Raw genomic sequence first — 22,157 nt, 5'->3', positions numbered from 1 at the left:
AATAAATTTGTATAAGATTATGTCACTTGTAATAATTATTATGGCTACTATAGACACAATGTACAAATAAAGTATAGTGCTTATCAAGGGCACAGATTATAGATGTTTATTTTTTTTGTTTTTAAAATTACTAATATTGATTTTTAAAGATGAATCCTTTTTTTCATTTTTTTTGACAAAAAAAAAACCCAGACCCTATAGATAAAATCTGACATTTTCCTATAGGACCCCAGTCCCTAATATGTCGGTTTTGAGAAAAAAGTAGGTTTGGGGCCCAAATGTTAAATTTTAAAATAATTTCCCACCAGTCAGAAAAAGTTTGAAAAAAAACATCTAAACTTATCGGGGGGAAGCTCAATTTAACAGAAAATTTTATTCCCGAGTAAGACAAATTCTCTTGCTATAAAAATGTTTTAGTACATATTATCAGGATATTTATTGGCCAATATTATATTTTGTAAGAAGTATTTCAAATCAATTTTTTATTTTTTGAAAGGTTGAGATTACACAGTTCAACTCAAGAATGTTAAGATTAGTTATTTCTACTTTTTGTCAAAGAATAATGCTTCCTTTTATTAGACTAAGAGTATCCACAGAGATATCACAGCCATCTTGTTGTCAAAATGTAACATAAATCTTTCATACAATGAAAATTGTCAGAATATTAGATACTTAAATCAACAAATTTTACTTTTAGCAAGATGTAATTACTGTTTTATGATGACTTTGATATTATATATTGTAGCATGTTGAAGGGAGACCAAGTGATGGATGTTTACATGAACTGCCATGGACTATTCGGGACTCACTCTCTCTGTATGAACAGATGAGTGTTGCATTTAATGCTTTAACCGAGCTTCCAAATGAGCTGCCTATCCGACTGCCTCACCTTAATTATCTAGACCTCTCCTACAACCAACTAGAGACATTACCTGATACCTTCGGTCTACTTTTTCATCTAGAAACACTCAACTTAAAGTTCAATTGTATCAAAACACTCCCAAACTCATTCTATCGCCTCATAAAGTTGAGTAAGTTTGATATTTCACACAACCGTTTAAAAACACTATCGAATGACATCATCTATTTAGAGAGACTCACCAAATTCAATGTCTCATTTAACAAACTGAAATCTTTGCCTGTTCCTGTAGGAGGATTGAAATCTCTCAAAGTTTTATTAGCTAATAACAATAGATTTCCGGAGACTTTACTTACAATTTGTAGCCATGGGTCGGATGAATTGTTATCACATTTAAGAAAAAACTACAACTTACACACACAGTGCTCAGAACAACTTCCTTCGTCTAACCATAATGTTTTTGCACGTGTGAGAGGTAATCATCTGCTTACATCTGTACCAAACCCACACTCTGCCCAGGTAGAATATATACAGTGTCAGACGCATACAGCAAACACTTCAAGCCGCCATCAAAAACCCACCACCTGCTTCCACCACAAGGTGCATTTTACATTAGATTGCTTAATGATCTAAAAAGATAAAGGATATAGGGTTAGGTTAAAAATTTTATACATTCTGGGTTTTACTTTTGTCAACACATCAATTTTCTTAACTGAACATATAAATCTGATTAAATGTATTTTACTTAAATGATCACCAAACAAAATTTTACTATAATTGAATTTTATAGGATTTTTTGATTTTAAAGCTATTGTTCTGCCGTTCTCTCTCATTTTTCCCCTACTGGCCAAATTTTCGAAATTACGGTTTAAATTACCACCTAGTATTTTGGATTTCTTTCATTGTGAGGAAATTTTTGCTCAGCTACCTTTACAAAAGTTTGGCTGTTTATACTCAGTGCTGCCTTTTGCACAGAGGTGCACCTTTGCAGGTTTTTTCCTTCAACAAGTAAAGCTGGAAACTTGCCCCATTTGACCTTAATAATGCAGGTGTGACTTAGAATTCCAACCAACCAAGAAAAAGAAAATATCAGGTTCATCCATCAAGTGTTGAACTTTATGGTAACCCTGCCATGCTTTCGGTGTCATTAAATAACTGATGTTTAAAACATGAAACTAATTATGATTTATGTATGTATCTAAAGGTCTGATATATGGGGCAGCTATAGGAGATGCTATTGGTCTGTCTACATGTTGTATGTCATCAGACGAGTGTCTGTTTCATTATAACAAGGAGGGTATTAATTACTCGGATATAGTACAGGACGAACTTCGTGTACGCTGGAAGCAAGGTGACTGGACTTCCAATTTTGATACCATGGTAATGCTCTTGAAACATTTGTGAACAATTATTTCAGTGCACAATTCATTTCCAAATATATGTATATATGCTAGGCTTTATTTAAGTCATATAACATACTTATTACAAACTTTGTACAAATATAGATCATATAGTTTACATATGATTCCTTAACACTGCCAGAGTTTATATATATGTAAATACTGTGCTATGAATAAAAGTGTTTTTTGTTTTTTTATCAACAACACAAGTCAGTATTCTTAAGGGCTTATGTCCTATTTTATGTGCTATAATCTAATATATTTTCTTATATTTATTTGTTTGGTGCCTAATTTTCAGCACATTTTTTTTGTCAAATCTCGGTGGTCAGTCCACCCCATTATTTCTTGGATAACTAACTAGTAATAACGGTTTTCTCCACAAGTGACAGACTACAAATCCAACCTAATATCTTAAGAAAAATGAGAATTAGACTTAATGTCAGTGATAAATTGTCACAGAGAAGTTTGCCTTGCCCAAGAATCAAACCTGCCACTGTGCTATAAGCATAATATATTGTTTTCAGTATATTGAATTAGATGTATAGTATCATTACTTTATATGTTTATATTATATGTACATGTATTACTATTGTTTATAATGTTCTTTTCCAGGTTAATTCTGTGTAACTTGTATTTTCAGGTGCTATTACTAGATTGCATAATATGCTGGGCAGGTGTTATAGATGAGCTGGAATTTGCCAAACGTCTAAGAACATGGTGTGATACTGGCTTTCCTGAGCTTGGTGATAAACAAGGCATTATTCTCAGTGAGACAGTCAAACAGGTTAGTGAAACTTAATCAGAAGTTTAAAAGAAGACAATTATTTACCTGTAGTAAATGATTGAAATAAACAGCAAACTATTAATTGACGGGTAACTTAGTAAAACCTTAAGTCAGTCTTAAAAAACTAAATGACACTATGAAACCAGTCAGTTTATAGATTAGATGATGTAATAAAAGAGCAGATATGTTTGTTTGTGTAACAGTTTAATGAGACAAATGAATCAGCTCAGTACAAAATAAACTAATACATGTATGTAAAAAAAACAGGTCAGTAACTTTGTAATTCAGTGAGTAGAAAAACAATTGCAGATGATTTTTTTTCTGAAATAACACCCATTACTGAACTCCCTAAGTTAAATGTACAAAATGAAGTTGCAAGTCCACATATTTTAAAAACACAAATGTACATGAAGATTTGACATAATCATATGATTCATTAAGACAGGATTCATTTATTCTAAACCATTATGTAGAAAGGATTAGTTAAACCTTTAATTTTAGCGACCTATATTGTATCTAAACCAGTAAGACTGATGATAATCTTTGAATATTATAATTTGTGAAGTTTCTGCTTGTCTGTTGTTTTTATAATCAAGCACTGAGATAAGATTAAAGAGCTGTTTATCTGATTACTTTTTTGAATGTAAAAGAATACAAATGTCTGAAACATGTACTGTACACCCAACTTGTTTTTGTTTTGTTTTTACCTTAATAATATTTTAGAAAAGAAATTTAATTTTTAGAAATATTGAAATGTCATTTTGGCTATCCTGTTTGAATTTTTTGTTCAGAAAGATGAAATACAATGTAAAAGAATAAAGAATGGTAAAGAAACATTCACCTGACAGCTCTTTTTTAATGCAAATGGTCCATTCCTTCAAAAGTATTTAGTAGAGGTAAAGGTGTAATATTCACTGGTGGTGTTTGGTAGTTTTCACTCTGGATCACAGCAGTAAGCCACATTGAATTTACCAGAGCACATTTCAGCCACGGCATCGTTCCTTGGCAGGCTGTCAAGCATGTACTAGTTGCCTCCACTTTCGCAAGGTACTTAAACTTCTGTACATGCCAGAGCAGAGGTACAGTGCGAATGACCAAAGAAAAGATTTCATGATCAATCACAACGAAAGTGACCTGACCTACACTGTCAGGGAATCGAACTCGGGTCGCCAGATTTCCAGTCCAATGCTCTACCTATTGAACTAACCGGACGGTCTTGTAATATTTACTTACCTGTGTTTCAGTTGATAGAGTACTCTGAATTCCTGATACATCCTCATTCAATAGCGGAGCAGGTTATTGAGAAAACTAGCATACATGTTATTGGTACGAGTGATGTTTGCAGTACTCTAGATGATGACACAGGTTCCGGCGGCAGTACGTGTAGTGACGTCAGCAGTATTAGTGACATCATCAGACAACATCAATTGTTTCCTAGTTCTCACCCTTCCATTCCTTCTAAAGTGTTTGGTACAGATAATGGAGCGATTGTTTCTATAGCAATATTAGGTATAAATGTTTGTTGACAGATAGAGAATTTAAAGTTTTATTTTTAACTTAATTTATGTATATTTCTTAGAAAGTCAGAAAATTCCTTGAGAAATATTTTCTTAGTAGGATTAAATATGGCCAAAGTAGGAACAAAAATGGGCATCAAAATGATGTATTCAGCAATTATCAATTTGCACATCATTCACAGAAAATACATTGAATAGTATAAAATTAACATCATTTAGTTTCATTTAACAGGTTATTACATCAAGAGCCTTATTAAAGTTAATGAAATTTAAGTGAAAATGTGTTAAAATGTTACCAAATGTAAATATTATATTCTAAAAAGTATGTACACATAGTGACATGTATTCTGTTTTATTTTGTATGCATTTCAGTTTTGATTTTTTTTTTTTTAGAGTTATGAACTCTTTAATGGCTTTGTTTTGTTTTTCAGACTTTTTCACAAAACAACAACATTTCATTCAGTATTTATTTGCATTTTTGTATTTTTATTTCTCGAAAGTTTGTAACAGGCTGCTGTCTGTTGTTATCTATAATTACACAACAGTGTTGATGTCATTACCTAGAAAATGGTTAAAGATATACATTTGTGATTTCAGGTGTGCCCAGTTTTCATCTATGTGAAGAAGTGGCAGCAAATACAGTTAGGATATGTAAAACAACACATAGCAGGAGTGTGTGTGTAGCTTCCTGTATCGTTATTACATCTCTTGTTTCACAGTTGCTACAGGTATCTTTTGCTTTATGAAAATTGAGCCGTGTATATTACAAATTTGCCAGCAAATACATACTTTTCTAACAAAAACATTTATAAAAGCCTGAGATATAATCAAAGTTTGCATAAAAAACTTAACAAAAGTCTTTACATAACAACATACATACTGATGCATGGTTATGAAGCAATATAAAAATGTCAAAAGAAATAGTGCCCATGGGATCTTACACATTTTCTGGTATTGGCTGACCCATTGCAGGTATACATTTTTGTAACAGGCCCAAACGAAATCAGACATTGCATTTGAGTTTGCTTGATTATATTGCATTGGTGAAGGGAATGTTGGGTTTTTACTCAATGTTTTAACCTTTTCCCTTATATAAGCGTGTTTCGACGGATTTTTGCCCCCCCCCCCGCGTTTTTGAGGCCTCAAACAGTGAAAAAATGTCCTAATTTAGGCCCCAAGCACTGTTTTCCGTTTGAGAAATTTTGTTAAAAAAGTGACCACTTTTTTCGGCGCCGTCCCCCATCCAAAATATATCATCAGGGGGGTTGCCAGAACGGGGATGTGCCCCCTTCTGTTTGGGGGGTTTGAAGGGGGCGGAGTCCCCCTCATCGCCAAGAAAATTTTGGACATGTGACAGGCTAAAAATGGCCTTCAGGTCGATCTTAGGGTCACTAGTTATCGACGCTGAAAAGCCTTTTACTCTATCTCAATTCATTGAGAAGTTGTCGCACTTTTGAAATCAGTTTTGATGGAAAAAAACAATGCAAAATAGTGATTTTTGGCAATTTTAAGACGTCCCCCCGTTGCCATGTTAACAGGAAATTTACCATTGAGCATGCTGTTACAGAGGCTATGGTGAAGTCAACATTTGTGCCAAGTTTCATTAGTATTGAAGTATTTTTCATAGTTTCATAGCACTTTGAACTTGTTACAGGAGGCTTTTCAATGAAAACGGCTATTTTTTCGCAAAATGCTCATGGGGTAAAAGGTTAATTCAAATTGATATAGATGAATCTTAGTTTTATAAGCAATAATGGATGTTGGGCTGTATTTTCGTAAGAACTCATATGAAGCATCTACCTTCTATTCTATATCTTCTGTTTTAAACAGCCATGGTACCTGTCTGGCCTGCACTTTTGTTATGTTCTTTGATTATTGCATCAAGTACCACATCCATTTGAAATCAAGGATGTCATTAAAATTCCCCTACAAAGAGACTGTCTTCTGTTGTAATGCAATCTAGCTATTCTCAGTTATTTCTTATCCAATACACTGTCCTCCCCTCTTCTTATTCTGTTTTGATACTTAAAATCAAGTTTCCTTGATCATTTTCTGGTTGAACAAGTTTTAAAAATAAACTTTCAAGTCTTGGTCGATGTCAAATTAGTGTTGCAATAAAGTTTCTAAACATTTTATAGCTTTGTCCTTGAAATAAACGTTATTTTTCATACATAAATGTTACAACCTTCAATGTTTCTAACCATTGTTAACCATTTGTTAATTAACATATGACAATCGTGATTTTCACCAGATGTCATGCAATGGTATCCTTTAATGTTGCATTAATATAAAAAGACTGTTCTACCACTGAAACTTTTAGCAAGTTTTCATTCGAGAAGATAATGTAATAAAGTCAAAGTGCTCTGTAAACCATTGTGTTACCCCGGCGATGGATGTTTTGCCAATATTACCATTATCGTGTATATTAATTTAGTAATATGAAGCAAATAGTAAGATACATGCTTTAGCAAAAACATTAAAACATCATATTGATATGACTGCTTATAATTATCTTATAGCCTTGTCTACAAACTTTCCAGACAGCCCTCATACATGTTTTTCATTGATTGAATATTACAAAGATAAAAGACTATAATTTCTATATATTTATCAGGGTCACACTGAATTGTAAACATTGGTAAAGCTTTTTGATGAAATGTTAATTTTAAAGCAGTAGTTTTTTTGCTTTAAAGTACTTTACAGACCCCCGTTTTCAACTTGAGGAAATTTATAAAATTTTACAAAACTACTTGTTTTTTCAATTTTAACTTTTAATGCTTTTATACTTTAACCCTTCTATTTTTTTTATTTCAAAAGGGGAAACCTTTTTCCATTTTTTCAGCCCTTGAACAAAATCATTCTTTTTAATTTTTTTGGGAAAAAAATTTTTAAAATTTTTTTATTGACTAAATAGTAAACATTTTGGAGGCAAGAATTTTGTTTTTTTTTTTTCACTTTTTTGGCATGAGAAATTTTTAAATTTCAGAAAAATTTTTTTTTTGATGAATTTTAAAATTTTAATTTTCATGAAGGGGCCATTTAAAGCTAAGGGGTTCATTTTCCACCAAAATTTTGTTATTTTTTGGTTTGGTAAAAATTTCACTTTTCTTGTTTGATGACCTCTTCCTGTCATGTTTTTTTCCCCTTTGAACAATTAAGCATTTCTTCTTGGTATTCTAACTTTTGGGCAGTTTTCTAGATGTAACTTTAGCAAATTAAGTATTGTTTACATTGCATGAAGGGTTCTATCATATGTTTTTTATTCAAATTAATTCATTTTCCATGCAAGAAGGGCAAACGAAAAGGAAACTATTTAAAAAAAAAGAATACAAAAAATATTGTAACAGGGAGGCCCTAATATCTAGAATAAATGTAATTCCCATTATAATGATTTGGCCTAATTCGTTTTGAATCTTTATCACTTCTTGTTTAAATGATTTTATGAATCCAAAGTTTAATTTCAGAATCATGTTTTGACCAGTTTTTCTCTCAATAAAAAATGTCATTACTTTTGACATTACTTGATGTTGGTTTAGCATTACTTTATAGATAACCTGTTTCATTTATTGTTTCGTGTTTTATAGCGTTGTAACATGAGAGAACAGTAACAATATGTCATATTAGTCTTAAAGCTATGTCACTGGTCTGATAGCTTTACGATCACAACAGTTCTTACAAGTACGTATTATCTTCAACTTTGTTTTCTTAAGTTTTTTAAGTCACGCTGAAAATGTAAAGGTCCCTTTATTATAGCAAGTTCTACCTGGTGGAGATAAGAAACTGAAGTCGAGTTAGATTTTATAGTTTAGCTTGCGAGGGATATCTTCCTCACATTATAAGATTTCAAAGTCTTAATGGGGATTGAACCCACAGTTGTGAGTGGTTTGAAGTAGGGGTGTCATGGTTAGGAAAAAAGTTGACCCGTTTTTAAACAGCGACCTAAATAACAGTGTTTAAAAGGTTTAACCGACCCATACTAATAAAATCATGTGATTTTTTCAACATTTTAACTTTGTTTTTTTAATGTACAAAGATGTGACATTTTGCTCTAAAATCATTTTTACTCAAAATGATTTCAACATGTAAATCAGTACTTGAATCTTGAATATTTTTACTTTTCTTAAAATCTTATTACTTTTTCTCAAGTTTTTTTCTTGAAATATTTCGACTCATCTGTAGTCATGCAACTTAAATGTAATATTTTTCTTCTTTATCTGTTTTTCCATTTACTCAGGTGATTATAAAAGATTCATTTACACTTCTTACTGAATACATACTTAACCTAATTATCCTGTTTATTTATCTACTTAACAGGTCATATATGATGAGTTTATTGATGGAGGGAGGTGACAGTAACAGCAATAGCTGTGTTGCCGGTGCACTTCTTGGTTGTAAAGTGGGTTATTCTCGTCTTCCACAGGAATGGATATTAGGACTATGTAAAAAGCAGACAGCCTGGCTGAATGTTAAAATTAACCATTTTCTTGACATGATGGGATTGCCGTGATAAAATCAGGAATTATGTTTATTCTAAGAGGTCTCCACTACTGTAATATTATACCAGAATTGTTGGCTGAGCCTAAATTTCCTCCTTTGCAATGTTTTTGATAGTATTAACATGCATTTATTTATAGCTCAATAGTAAAACAAATATTCTACTACTTTCTAGATGATCTTAGACTTAACAGTACATTTACCTACATCATGGACATGGTCCATTAATGGCTCAAATTGAAGACTCCCTTAGTGGAGAGGTAGGCCTTATTTAACATTTGAGCCGATGGGTTGGTCCTATTTTATATTCACACTGATTGGTTGGTCCCATTTAATATTAATGCTGTGGTACATGTAGGCCTCATTTAATATTGATATGTGTAATCAGCATTTCTTAAAAAATTTCAAAGAAGAAAAACATTTTTCAGAAGGCATCTAATAACCTCAATAATAGTACACATACTTTTATGCATGCTTTTTCTGTCCCATTCTTTTTTTAGCTTGACTATTCGATAAGAATAAGTAGAGCTATTGCAGTCACCCGAGCATCGGTGTCTGCGTCGGCATAACCACTTATGTTAAAGTTTTTGTAATACCTCAAATATTTTCAAAGTCCATTTGACATATGGCTTTGAAACTTTGCACATTTGTTCACCATCATGGACCCCAACCTGGTAGACAGGAGGAGGTAACTCTATCAAGCATTTTTGACAGAATTATGCCCCTTTTTCGACTTAGAATTTACGTTAAAGTTTTTTTTGTAATATCTCAAATATTTTCAAAGTCCATTGACATTATGGCTTTTGAAACTTTGCACACTTGTTCACCATCATGACCCCAACCTGTAGACAGGAGGGGAGGTAACTCTATCAAGCATTTTGAAGAAATAATGCCCCTTTTTCGACTTAGAATTTATGTTAAAGTTTTTGTAATACCTCAAATATTTTCAAAGTTCATTGACATATGGCTTTGAAACTTTGCACACTTGTTCACCATCATTACCTCAACCTGTAAACAGGAGGAGGTAACTGTATCAAGCATTTTTTTTTACTATCAAGCACTTAGAATAGTTGAGCCTTGCTGTCCTACCGACAGCTCTTGTTTAATAATCATTATTAACATTCTTGTATCGTTTTTGGGATCCAGTGCTTTGTACATGTAAATATTTTCATAAATATATATTGTTATCACATCTTGATCATGAATGCTGTTGATGGGTGAAACCTGTTGATATTTCCATCTCATTTTTATTTATAAGATTAGGAAATAAAAAAAAAAACTATGGAAAGTGAATAATTCTTTTTTCTCCCTACTTATCTATATTGTGTTATTATGATGAATATATGGTCACGTTCGTACAATAACTCAGTGAATCCTATTAAATTTAGAAGGAAAGTTTCTGTACTAAGATGATGATATACCTTCCATTTAGCCAAATCACCTCAAATTAGAGGATAAGACTTTAGTGTGCCTAACCCAGCAAGATGTATAAACAAGAGGGCCATGATGGCCTGAGGTCGCTCACCTGTATATAGCCCCCCCCCCCCCCCCCCCAACCCCAATGTTGCAGGGCCAATTTAACCCAAGGGCTTTTTTTTGCACAAACTTGGTAGAACACCCATAAGAAAGATGTTTCATGCTAAACATCTAAGCTCTAGCTCATTGGGCTTTTAAAAAGAAGATTTTTTTTTTAAAGTTTTTACTATACACATATAGTTAAAAACAATGACACCCCTGGGGCCGGGCTAGTTTTGACCCCAGGGCTTTTATTTGAACAAACTTTGTAGACACTTACTAGAAGATGTTTTCATGCTTAATATCTAAACTCTAGCTATTTGAGTTTTTTCAAAAAGAAGATTTTTAAAGTTTTTTTTGCTATACACATATAAAGAAAAAATCAATGACCCCCAGGGCGGGGCCAATTTTGACCCCAGGTCTTTTATTTAAACAAACTTTGTAGACACTCACTAAAAGATGTTTCATGCTAATATCTTAACTCTAGCTATTTGGGTTTTTTAAAGAAGATTTTTTTTTAAGTTTTTGCTATACACATATAAGGAAAATCAATGACCCCCGGGGCGGTGCCAATTTGACCCCAGGGCTTTTATTTGAACAAACTTGGTAGACACCTATTAGAACATGTTTGATGCTAAATATCTTAGCCATAGCTCTTTGAGTTCTTTAAAAGAAGCTTTTTAAGTTTTTTACTATATGCATATAGGGAAAATCAATGACCCCCCGGCGGGGCCAATTTTGACCCCAGGGCTTTTATTTGAAAAAACTTGGTAGACACTTATTAGAACATGTTTCATGCTAATATCTTAGCTCTAACTCTTTTGGTTCTTTAAAAGAAGATTTTTTTAAGTTTTTACTATATGCATATAGGGAAAATCAATGACCCCCTGGGGCGGTGCCAATTTTGACCCCAGGGCTTTTATTTGAACAAACTTGGTAGACACTATTAGAACATGTTTTGATGCTCAATATCTTAGCCATAGCTCTTTGAGTTCTTTAAAAGAAGATTTTTTAAGTTTTTACTATATGCATATAGGGAAAATCAATGACCCCCGGGGCGGGGCCAATTTTTTGACCCCAGGGCTTTTATTTGAACAAACTTGGTAGACACCCATTAGAAACATGTTTCATGCTAAATATCTTAGCTCTAGCTCTTTGGGTTCTTTTAAAAGAAGATTTTTTTAAGTTTTTACTATATGCATATAGGGAAAAATCAATGGACCCCCTGGGGCGGGGCCAATTTTGACCCCAGGGCTTTTTATTTGAACAAACTTGGTAGACACTCACTAGAAGATGTTTCATGCCAAATATCTAAGCTCTAGCTCTTATGGTTTTTTAAAAAATGATATTTAAAGTTTTTTCTTTCGGTTGCCATGGCAACCAGAGTTCTGCATGGAATTAAATTCTTTGAACAATTTTTAAAGGTGACCACCAAAGGAACATTCCTGTGAAGTTTGGATGAAATTGGCTTAGTGGTTTATGAGGAGATGTCATTTAAAGAAAAAGTTTACGGACGCCGGACGGACGCCGGACGAAAAGCTATCACAAAAGCTCACCCTGTCACTTTGTGACAGGTGAGCTAAAAAAGGGGGGGGGGGGGGAAGAGACAGGTATGAGGATCAAGAAAATACTATCAAGAAGCGTATTTTATTATAAAATAGATAAAGACATGCTAATTATCATTCTATATCATCCACCTCTTCATGGTATTCTGTCACAGCTGTTGCTTTTTGCTTTGCAAATTTCCTGAAAAATTAATATTAACACAATAACATTTACTGATAAAATTTTTCTGAGAGTAAATTACATATTAATTAAGTTTGATATATTTCGACAAGAGGCAACCAGTTTACCCTAATTCCTCAAAAGGGAAAACATCTGATTTGTCAGGGATGGCTGGTTTGATAGTTGGACATAATTTCTTTGTGACAATTTATCTCATGAATTGCGTCTAAACTCTTAATGTTCATTTGTGTCTCACAATTGATTCAGAAATCATGTAAGATGAGTATTTGTTATCTTGCGGAGAAATTGGTAACTGGTAAGTTATGTAGATCACCATGTACATTGCATAGATCCCTATTTATCAGATTAGTGGATACAATAAGAATTTCACCACAACATGTGTTAACAAAACAGCACATGTTTTTGTTTGTGGTTAAATCTATTGTTATTCAAATAAAAGGTCTATTATTTGTCTGCCATATTTTATTAAAGTCTATGATGTTTGGGAACAGTTGAGGTAAGGTCATAAGACCAGGGTCCAAGGTTATAAGAATCTGGAAACAAAGTGATTCCTCGGAAGCATCAATTACAACAAAATAAGAGCATTGCAGACTCGGTTTGATTGAGTCTGTACATGAGGTATATTGAATACGTGCAACATACCTCACGCCCCCTAGCACCGGCAAAGAGCGGCACTCAAGTTTCAACACTGAATAGTGCTGGAATCAATGATCCCGAAAGACCAGAAAAATATAACAACACTGAAGTGAAGTACTGGGCAACTCTTTACAGCTGCCACACAGCACTTGACACCTGCTGTTTGAAGTATAAAAATCTGGAAACAAAGTGATCTTTTGGAAGCATTAATTACAATAAAATTACAAGAGAATTGCAGACTCGGTTTGATTAAGTCTGTACACGAGGGATAATTAATATGTGCAACAACCCTCACTCTCCCTAGCACTGGCATAAAGAATTTTCCTGTGCTCGTACTCAAATCTCAGACATATGATAGGTCAAAAACCAGCATAGAATTTATGACGACATATGAAAATCCTGAGATTTGAGACTGATCTCAGAAAAAAGTTTTATAATCTCCAGGCCAGGAGTGAAATAAAGGTTATCTCATCAGAAAGTGTTTATTAAGCAACTTCATCTTAAGAGATTTTCTTTAAAAAAAATCTGAAAGTAAAAATTGATTTTTAATTACCTTTTAGCCATGACAAGGGCCTTAACTTCCATAAAGTTAAGTTCTTCTTGGGTGTGACCACTTGCTTTTAAAACACCATAACATGCCAACCCAGCTATAGTTCTGTAAAATAAAACTGTCTTTCTGTATAATAAGCAACTTTTGGTAAAAAAAACAAAAAAAACCATTTTCTTTTAGCAACAGATTCCAGCTTTTCTGGGGTAAAAGAAAACAAAACAAAGAAACTCAGGCACTAAATCTTTCACAAGCAGATATCTTCGTAGCAACGATGACTTCATGTTACCTAGCCAGATAGGTTCCCCATATGAATGAACAACCAAGTCCATAGGAAACAAATTTTCCCAAATTAGCTCCTCTTCTAGCTGGTGTTACTGACTTGATTCTTTGTTAGTTATTTTAGTAGCAACACTACCGTAATAGTCATATGGCAAGTTTGCAGTTTTTCTGGTGGAGGAAGACTTGTGATGGACTTGTGATGCTCTGTGCATTATTTCAGGCAAAAGTGGACACCTGCGTAGAACCACAGACATTGTGTAAGCTAGCTGGATTGTTTCCTAACATGCAAGAAACAAAGTCCCTGGCAGGATTCAAACCCACAATTTTGAGGGGCAAAAGGTTTAAAGTCAATGACTTTATCCACTTGACCATGGATGCCCCCTTACAGGACTGATAAAGAAACTTAAAACAGCATCTCATCGAAATGAACATGTGTTCTTGGTTCAGAAACTTTCATTGAAGAGGGAACAGTTAAATTTTAGCAAGTCAAGGGTCATAACTTTATGGTTTTTAAACTAGTACAAAATACAAGAAGTAAGACATATATACAGCATGACTATGAAACGAAAATTAGCTATAAGGCAGGGCTATTTCCTACCACGGACAAGCCTCAGGGGATGCCAACAACGACACCGCTGACAAAAGTAACCCCTCTATGTTGCCTTTTCAAAGCGACACAACAAAATAAACACAGAACAGAGTCTCTTATTGTTTTCTACCATTACCCTATTCCACATGCCTTATTCTTACTTCTTGGTCATTTGATTACAGACAAAAAAAAATGAATTTTTATTTGTGCAAGTCTATGAGCAACAAGGGAAGCCCAGAATGGGTTATTCTAACCCAATAGTGTCAGGATTTTATATATCATTGATTACTTGACAATGCACCACAGCAAATCTCTTAATTCTTGGCCTGTAAGTTTCTCATAAAAGGCTTTTAAAAATTTCATTTTAAAAAATCTTAATAAAGTTTGCGTGACTACTTATGCATTAGACTATGGCCTCATATTTTTTTTACTTCAAAAGCTGAAATTAGGTACTTACCCAAAAGCTGCACCAATTACGAAGCCAGAAAACATGCCTTTTGGGCCAAGACTTATTTTTCCCAAACTTCCTGTTGCACCTGAAGGGAACAAACATGAATAAAGATTATACATGTAATTAAATGAAAAAAAAAATTACATGATGATATTTAAAGCTCAAATGGTACTGTTTGAGGGTTAAATTAAATTTTAAATTAAATGTCATGAGAATTCTAAAATGCACATCTCCATGTTTAGGTGGCTTCTTGAGCATTGTTTGAAGAAAATCCTTCAAGTGGTACAGGATTTATAGAGCAAACATGTGGAGACAGCCAAATCAAGAAAAAGACCAACAATACAGTGATTCCAGTATACATGTAGCTCACATATAGCTCACATATCATCATGTTTTGGGGGTATAAATACTTAATCTCTAAACCACTTTACATGTTAAAGGTTTTGAAGAGTTTCAAAGTTTTTCCTTCATACTGCAACAGCATTTCTGCATGGAAAGGAATTATTTATACAAATTTGATATGATTTTCTGTCCCTGCCAATTTTCATCTACATTTGCCCACCCATGCTCTAAAAATCAAACAGCAAGTCATCTTCATAGCTCACTTACAGATATAAACAGTGCACATACAAACTGTGTGTAAATTCATTTGACAAAAGAAAAATTTAAAATGGATCATATGTCATTTACTCAAAATAGATCATACATACACTTACTCAAAATGGATCATACATACACTTACTCAAAATGGATCATACATACACTTACTCAAAATGGATCATACATACACTTACTCAAAATGGATTATACATACTCTTACTCAAATGGATCATACATACACTTACTCAAAATGGATCATTCATACACTTACTCAAAATGGATCATACATACACTTACTCAAAATGGATCATACATACACTTACTCAAAATGGATCATACATACACTTACTCAAAATGGATCATACATACACTTACTCAAAATGGATTATACATACTCTTACTCAAATGGATCATACATACACTTACTCAAAATGGATAATACATACACTTACTCAAAATGGATTATACATACACTTACTCAAAATGGGTCATACATACTCTTACTCCAAATGGACCATACATTACTCCAAATGGATCATACATACACTTACTTAAAATGGATCATACATACTCTTACTCCAAATGGACCATACATTACTCCAAATGGATCATACATACACTTACTTAAAATGGATCATACATACTCTTACTCAAAATGGATCATACATAAACTTACCAAATGCTACAGCAAATGACCATGGCGTTGTTTTATTCATGTAAATTTCTATGCATTGGTAAAAGAAGCTGAATTGAAAGAATAAAAAAACAATGAATTAAACTAGAATTGGAGATTTTAGTTTCTTTGCAATGAAATATTTTTCATTTTCTTAGCAAAAAAGTTTTCATACACAAAATAATTTTAAACCAACATAATGAACTTATTATTAATGTTTTTTTTTTGTTGTTGGATTTTACCTCACACCAACATGGTATAGGTTATACGGCAACTTTCCAGCTTTACTGGTGGAAGACCTCAAGGACCTGTCCCTGCATTATTTCATGGAAGAATGGTCACCTGAGTAGAACCACCGATAGCTGGATAGCTTCCTCACATGAAAGAATCTAAAGTCCCTGTCAGGATAACAAACTTACAGGGGCAAGTGGTTTGAAGTCAACAACCTTAACCATTAACCTTAACCAATGAAGTTATTGAGTGGGGCCAATTACATGTATGTTGTATAAAATAGGCTATGTAGTAATCAAGACAAGGAAATGACATTGTAAACAACAGGCAATGAAATTATTAAGGAGAGGACATGATGTTGTAAACTATAGGCAATGATATTTTTTACTTTAATGAAAGTCAATGATGTAAACAATAGGCAATGAAACTATCAAAAGGATATGATGTTAAAATCAATTGTTTAACATCATAAACTTAACAATGAACTTGCATTTTGTCACCTTTTGTTTACTGTTGTTGTTTTTTTCATTCTGTCTTTTTTATGCTAATTTAAAATACTTTGGTTATTTTCTGGTAATGGGCCCATCCTCCTGCCTTTACTTTATAACTAACTAGTAATTACCAATTCCTTCACAAGTGACCCAACTACTTAATTTTTTAATCAGAGGTGAGAGTTAAATTACTATTAGACTCAATTTCAAGTACACCTCTCTCTTGGATTGGACCAATCTTCCTAATAATCTACATATGAAGCTTAGCAGAGAAACTTGTTAAGTAGAATAAATGAACATGTTAAGTTGATGAGAGGTAGTGAATTTCATGTAGAAATCAATATAAGCAGACGCAATGTGGTTGAGGTGCCTGAATGATATTGATAGAGGTAGTGAACATATTGAGGAAAAATAATATGATTAGATGTTACAAACTTCCTTAGGAAAGACAATGGTGTTCATGATAGGCAATGACAGTGATGAGAACCAATGGTTTGATGTGAGGCAATGGTGTTGATGTGAGGCAATGGTGTTGATGTGAGGCAATGGTCTTGATGTGAGGCAATGGTCTTGATGTGAGGCAATGGTGTTCATGATACTCAGATAGGCAATGACAGTGATGAGAACCAATGGTTTGATGTGAGGCAATGGTGTTCATGTGAGCCAATGGTGTTCATGTGAGCCAATGGTGTTCATGTGAGCCAATGGTGTTCATGTGAGGCAATGGTGTTTCATGTGAGCCAATGGTTTGATGTGAGGCAATGGTTTGATGTGAGGCAATGGTGTTCATGTGAGCCAATGGTTTGATGTGAGGCAATGGTGTTCATGTGAGCCAATGGTTTGATGTGAGGCAATGGTGTTCATGTGAGCCAATGGTTTGATGTGAGGCAATGGTGTTCATAGGCAATGGTGTTTGATGTGAGGCAATGGTGTTCATGTGAGGCAATGTTGTTCATGTGAGGCAATGGTGTTGATGTGAGGCAATGGTGTTCATGTGAGGCAATGGTGTTGATGTAAGGCAATGGTGTTCATGTGAGGCAATGGTGTTCATGTGAGGCAATGGTGTTGATGTGAGGCAATGGTGTTGATGTGAGGCAATGGTGTTGATGTGAGGCAATGGTGTTAATGTGAGGCAATGGTGTTCATGTGAGGCAATGGTGTTCATGTGAGGCAATGGTGTTGATGTAAGGCAATGGTGTTGATGTGAGGCAAAGGTGTTGATTTGTTGATTAAAAGGCAATGGTGTTGATGATAGGCAATGACAGTGATGAGAGCCAATGGATCTGATAAGAGGTAATGGTGTTGATTGATGAGAGACAAAAGTTTCGATGAAAGGCAATGGCTTTAATGATAAGCATTGGTGTTTATGAGGCATTGGTTTTTACAAGAGGTAATGGTGTTATGGGGGAGGCAATTGTGTTATGAAGAGGCAAAGATGTGGATGATAGACAATGGATTTGATGATAGACATTGGTGTTTATAAGGCAGTGGTGTTAACAAGAGGCAATGGTGGTGATGAAATGCAAAGCTTTTGAGGAGAAACAATAGTTTTGTGGAGGCAATGATTTTGAGGATTGGCAAAGGTTTTGAGGACAGGCAATGGTTTTGAAGAGATACCATGATTTTGAAGATAGTCAATGCCATTAATACAGATCCTGACATTGATGAGAACAGCCAATATTTTAAAAACAAGTGAAGACATGGGAGAGATATTTAGCAGAGACAATGAATTGCTAAAAGAAACCTTCAATCATTGTTGAACAAATTATACTTACAATGAAGACATGCAAAAAAGGCCTCCTTTTAATGATAAAGATATTCCTTCTTTTAGTAAACATTTCATTTGGTAGCGTGCTCTTGTTTTCTGCAATGAAATATTTAATATTTTAATTTTAATTTTAGAGTCACATCAATCTTAAACATGAGGGCAAAAGATTGGTTTTTCAAGTAAAAATTCTACAAGTGTGTCAAAAGATCATCACTTTGACTATCAAATATTAATGTACAATTCCATACATAAAACTATATCCAATGTCCAAATTTGAGGACAACAAGTTAAAATTCCAGTAAAATAATTGTTTGAAAATGCAAAAGTAAAATTATAAATAATAACATTTTCTTTTGAGATTTTGCTCATTAAACAAGCCCATGTAACTATAATAATCCAAGAGTGTAACAGATCTAGACCAAAATTTTCAGAAAAGAACATTTAAATACATGTATGTTATTCCCTTACATGTAAAAGTGTATTAAAATAGGTGATCACTGGTTAAGGCCATGCTTGAGTCATGAAATTTGCAGTCACTTACAAAAAAGTATGATTTTTAGGTCCACTTTTCAAAGAAAATAAATGGAACAAATATCATTACCCTCTCTACTACAGTGTCTGCATCAAACCTGTTTATCCTTTTCATTATAATCCATTTTCTCAGAAACTATAAAAGCTTTTTACTTTAATCTTGGTATACATTCACTATTACATGGTTATTATCATAAAAGGATGCCATTTTAAAAGGGCAGATAATCCTTAAATTATTTTTTTTGTTAAGCTATGCCCGTTTTTCAACTTTCTTAAATAAATGAGCCAGGGTCAATCTAGTTTCATACACATTAAGGTCTTACCCTAAAATTTGTTGTGTCTTAATATGAAGTCAATCCATAACAAATTAATATATCCAAAAAACAGCCAAAAAAGAAAGAAATAGTATTACCATCAAAGTCATGGTCTGTATGGTTAACTTGGGGGTCTATCCTAAAAGACTGTTGTGCTCAAGTTTGAAGACAATCCATTTACAAATAACAAAGATATAGCCACTAACAGCATTAAAAAAAAACAAGCAAAAATGAAGCAAAATTTAGACATAAATTTGACTTTGAAGGTCAAAGTCATTTATGAATGAAGACCAAGTTTAGTCTAGGCTACTTGAAGGTTTTGTACCAAGGGTTATTATCAACTTAAAAAGATATGATTGACATTGAAGTTTGCAGACGGCAACAGCAACAAACACCAACATGACTGTAACAATACCTCTATTCATTTTCTTTGAAAAGAAGTTGAGCTAAAAATTATTACATTGTACTTACATGATATGTACTTTTTGTAGCAAACATAGTCATTTTGTTGCTTTCAAAAAATTCCTTTCGACCTTCAAAGAAACCTTTAAATCCACCAAAACAGAAGAATAGACCAAAACATGCATGCACCACAGTGTCAAAGCGTTGTCTCTGTTCTGTGAATGTTCCAGTCTTCACACTGTAAAATCAATTTCATTAACAATAAAAGAGCATTTCTAAGATGATTTAACATTACTTTGAAATTATCACATGTTTTATTCATGCATTCTTATAATGAAAGGGCCATGATTGCCCTGTATTGCTTACTAAGTTCTCAAGAAGAGTTTTTCTCTGCCCTGTATGTTCAAGCCTTTCAGATAATATTAAAATTCTCTACACAACACATTCCCTGTATGTTCAAGCCTTTCAGATAATATTAAAATCAAATAAATTGAACCATTCTGGTAAATGATAACGCAAGAAACATCAATGTGAAATAGAATCAAATGAAACTAACATTTTTTATGTTTTATTTATTCATTTTTTTTTTATTTTTTTTTTTCAAAGTTAAAAAAAATGATGGAATATTTTGTTAGCAAGTGAAAAATATGCCTGCATGTTGTATTAGCCATTGTACAGTTCATAACTCTGTTATACATTTAATACAGGATCAGTCCTTTCAAAGAAAGAATAGAACTCTGCTGGTGATACAAATTTTGTATCTGTAAAAGAGATTGCAAAATGTTTGGGTGAAATACTCTCATGGTATTTACAACAGTAATTAATATGCAGCCACATTGTGTCAGCTATATGAAAATTGAGAAAATTAAATCATAACATTATCATAAATGATACTATATATAAATGATACTACTTGTATTTATATATATATATATGTAATAATTACAGACTTACTTGAATGAAAATGTTCTTTTAATTCTGTCTATAGGTGACTCATTAGCTATAAAGGTTTGAATATCACTTTCTAATTCCTGCATTTCCTTGATTTTTGCCTTGGTTTTAAGTGAATCTGTACTGACCCCTTCATACACTGCAGCCATACATGACAGCTTCTTCGGTTGTAACATGTTAATGATCTGTTTATAAATTGACCAAGAAACTTCATTCCTAGTTATATTATTCACAGTAGGTAGAATGTCACCACGCTTCATTAGTATATTAAAATTGTGTCTTAGAGGCCTGCTTCTAAATGCATTCTGGCATGTATGGTCAGGACTTTTCTTGTCCAAGGCCAACAATGCATCAGAAAAACAGTTTAAATCTGTCATTTCAACCTGGAAAATAAAATATACAAGTGCACTTAACAATATGAAGCTTGGAGTTGGACCTTGATTTTTTGATAATTCTCAGAAATGGAATCATGGATGAAACTGTAAACACATTTGGTATTTTAAGAAATTGTTGATGACAAAGGACAGACAATGGCTTCTCAGACAGACGGGGATTGCAATAGCTCACAATGAGCATGTTTTGCCCATTTGAGCGTAAAAGAGGCAAAACTGTGTTTAAATGCAGCAAGATGTATGAAACTGTGTAACCCTGATCTGGTCACAAAAATTTAATAAAATTTTTAATTTAAGGACCGTTTTCAATGTCAAAAAGGGGCATAAAATTTGCAATAAGAGCTGTCTGCTTATCTTCGAGATGAAAAACCAATTTTATACTTTATTGAAATTATCTGCTAAACAGGTGGAAATCAATGGGGCCGTCTGATCTGCAAGGCGAAAATACAGAGGTCCGAAAACGGAAAGCCGACCTCCAAAAACTAATTCCAAAAGAAGGTATATTATCAGTTTAAAACAAGGTAAAAGTATGATGCGTATTTATAAACAGATCATACTGAAAAGCATTTTGAAGACTACAAGTCAATTAAATCTAGAATATTCACCATATCCAACAAAAAAATGTTTCTATACCTTGAAGTCTGATCACAGTTACCTCCCCTCCGAGTGTTGGGAAAATCCCACAGTTCGATATCCGGTCAAGTATGACTAAAATATGTACCGTAACGGATCTTTTTTGTGCAACGCGCGCTTGGAGCATACAGTACAAATATTGCACTTGTGTGAGTAAATGAAGAATATGCACACATTTTATAATTTCAAAAAATATATAAGCCTTGTATTTTTTATAATCATTACGAATCATTTTATAATGCTGTATCCATATATATATATAAGCACTGCCAGTTTTCAATCAACACCAATATTCAATCATCTGTAGAAATTCATTACTTTTGACCTTATTTGTCATGTAACAAAACTGTA

At 33.4% G+C, this 22,157-nt stretch overlaps 2 protein-coding genes across 2 annotated transcripts; one reads left to right on the top strand and one right to left on the bottom strand.

The window, feature by feature from the left end:
- Positions 1-19: 19 nt before the first annotated feature.
- On the top strand, positions 20-9,221 carry LOC132734665 (uncharacterized). The gene is made up of 7 exons (XM_060721453.1): positions 20-28; positions 746-1,459; positions 2,045-2,239; positions 2,900-3,043; positions 4,288-4,552; positions 5,158-5,303; positions 8,771-9,221. The coding sequence occupies exons 1-7, from the start codon at positions 20-22 to the stop codon at positions 9,065-9,067; spliced, it is 1,770 nt and encodes a 589-aa protein (XP_060577436.1). The 3' UTR covers positions 9,068-9,221.
- Positions 9,222-12,200: 2,979 nt separating this feature from the next.
- On the bottom strand, positions 12,201-21,853 carry LOC132734664 (uncharacterized). Its single transcript, XM_060721452.1, has 8 exons — positions 21,779-21,853; positions 20,785-21,164; positions 19,900-20,068; positions 18,591-18,679; positions 16,097-16,164; positions 14,827-14,905; positions 13,505-13,606; positions 12,201-12,315 (listed from the first exon to the last, which is right to left on the bottom strand). The coding sequence occupies exons 1-8, from the start codon at positions 21,779-21,781 to the stop codon at positions 12,249-12,251; spliced, it is 957 nt and encodes a 318-aa protein (XP_060577435.1). The 5' UTR covers positions 21,782-21,853; the 3' UTR covers positions 12,201-12,248.
- Positions 21,854-22,157: the final 304 nt, after the last annotated feature.

Source organism: Ruditapes philippinarum, unplaced genomic scaffold (genome assembly GCF_026571515.1).
Source record: "Ruditapes philippinarum isolate M1 unplaced genomic scaffold, ASM2657151v2 ctg5582_1_1_1_1, whole genome shotgun sequence".
Lineage (NCBI taxonomy): Eukaryota > Metazoa > Mollusca > Bivalvia > Venerida > Veneridae > Ruditapes > Ruditapes philippinarum.
Note: the sequence above shows the minus strand (reverse complement) of the source record. Positions and strands in the feature narration are given on the sequence as shown.

Excerpts from the sequence above, each read along its gene's own strand:
- LOC132734665 (XM_060721453.1), top strand. Across the intron at positions 2,240-2,899 it reads CTTCCAATTTTGATACCATG|GTGCTATTACTAGATTGCAT; the intron begins GTAATGCTCTTG and ends TTGTATTTTCAG. Across the intron at positions 3,044-4,287 it reads TCAGTGAGACAGTCAAACAG|TTGATAGAGTACTCTGAATT; the intron begins GTTAGTGAAACT and ends CCTGTGTTTCAG.
- LOC132734664 (XM_060721452.1), bottom strand. Across the intron at positions 14,906-16,096 it reads GTCATTTGCTGTAGCATTTG|GTGCAACAGGAAGTTTGGGA; the intron begins GTAAGTTTATGT and ends TGTTCCCTTCAG. Across the intron at positions 13,607-14,826 it reads GTAATTGGTGCAGCTTTTGG|AACTATAGCTGGGTTGGCAT; the intron begins GTAAGTACCTAA and ends TTTATTTTACAG.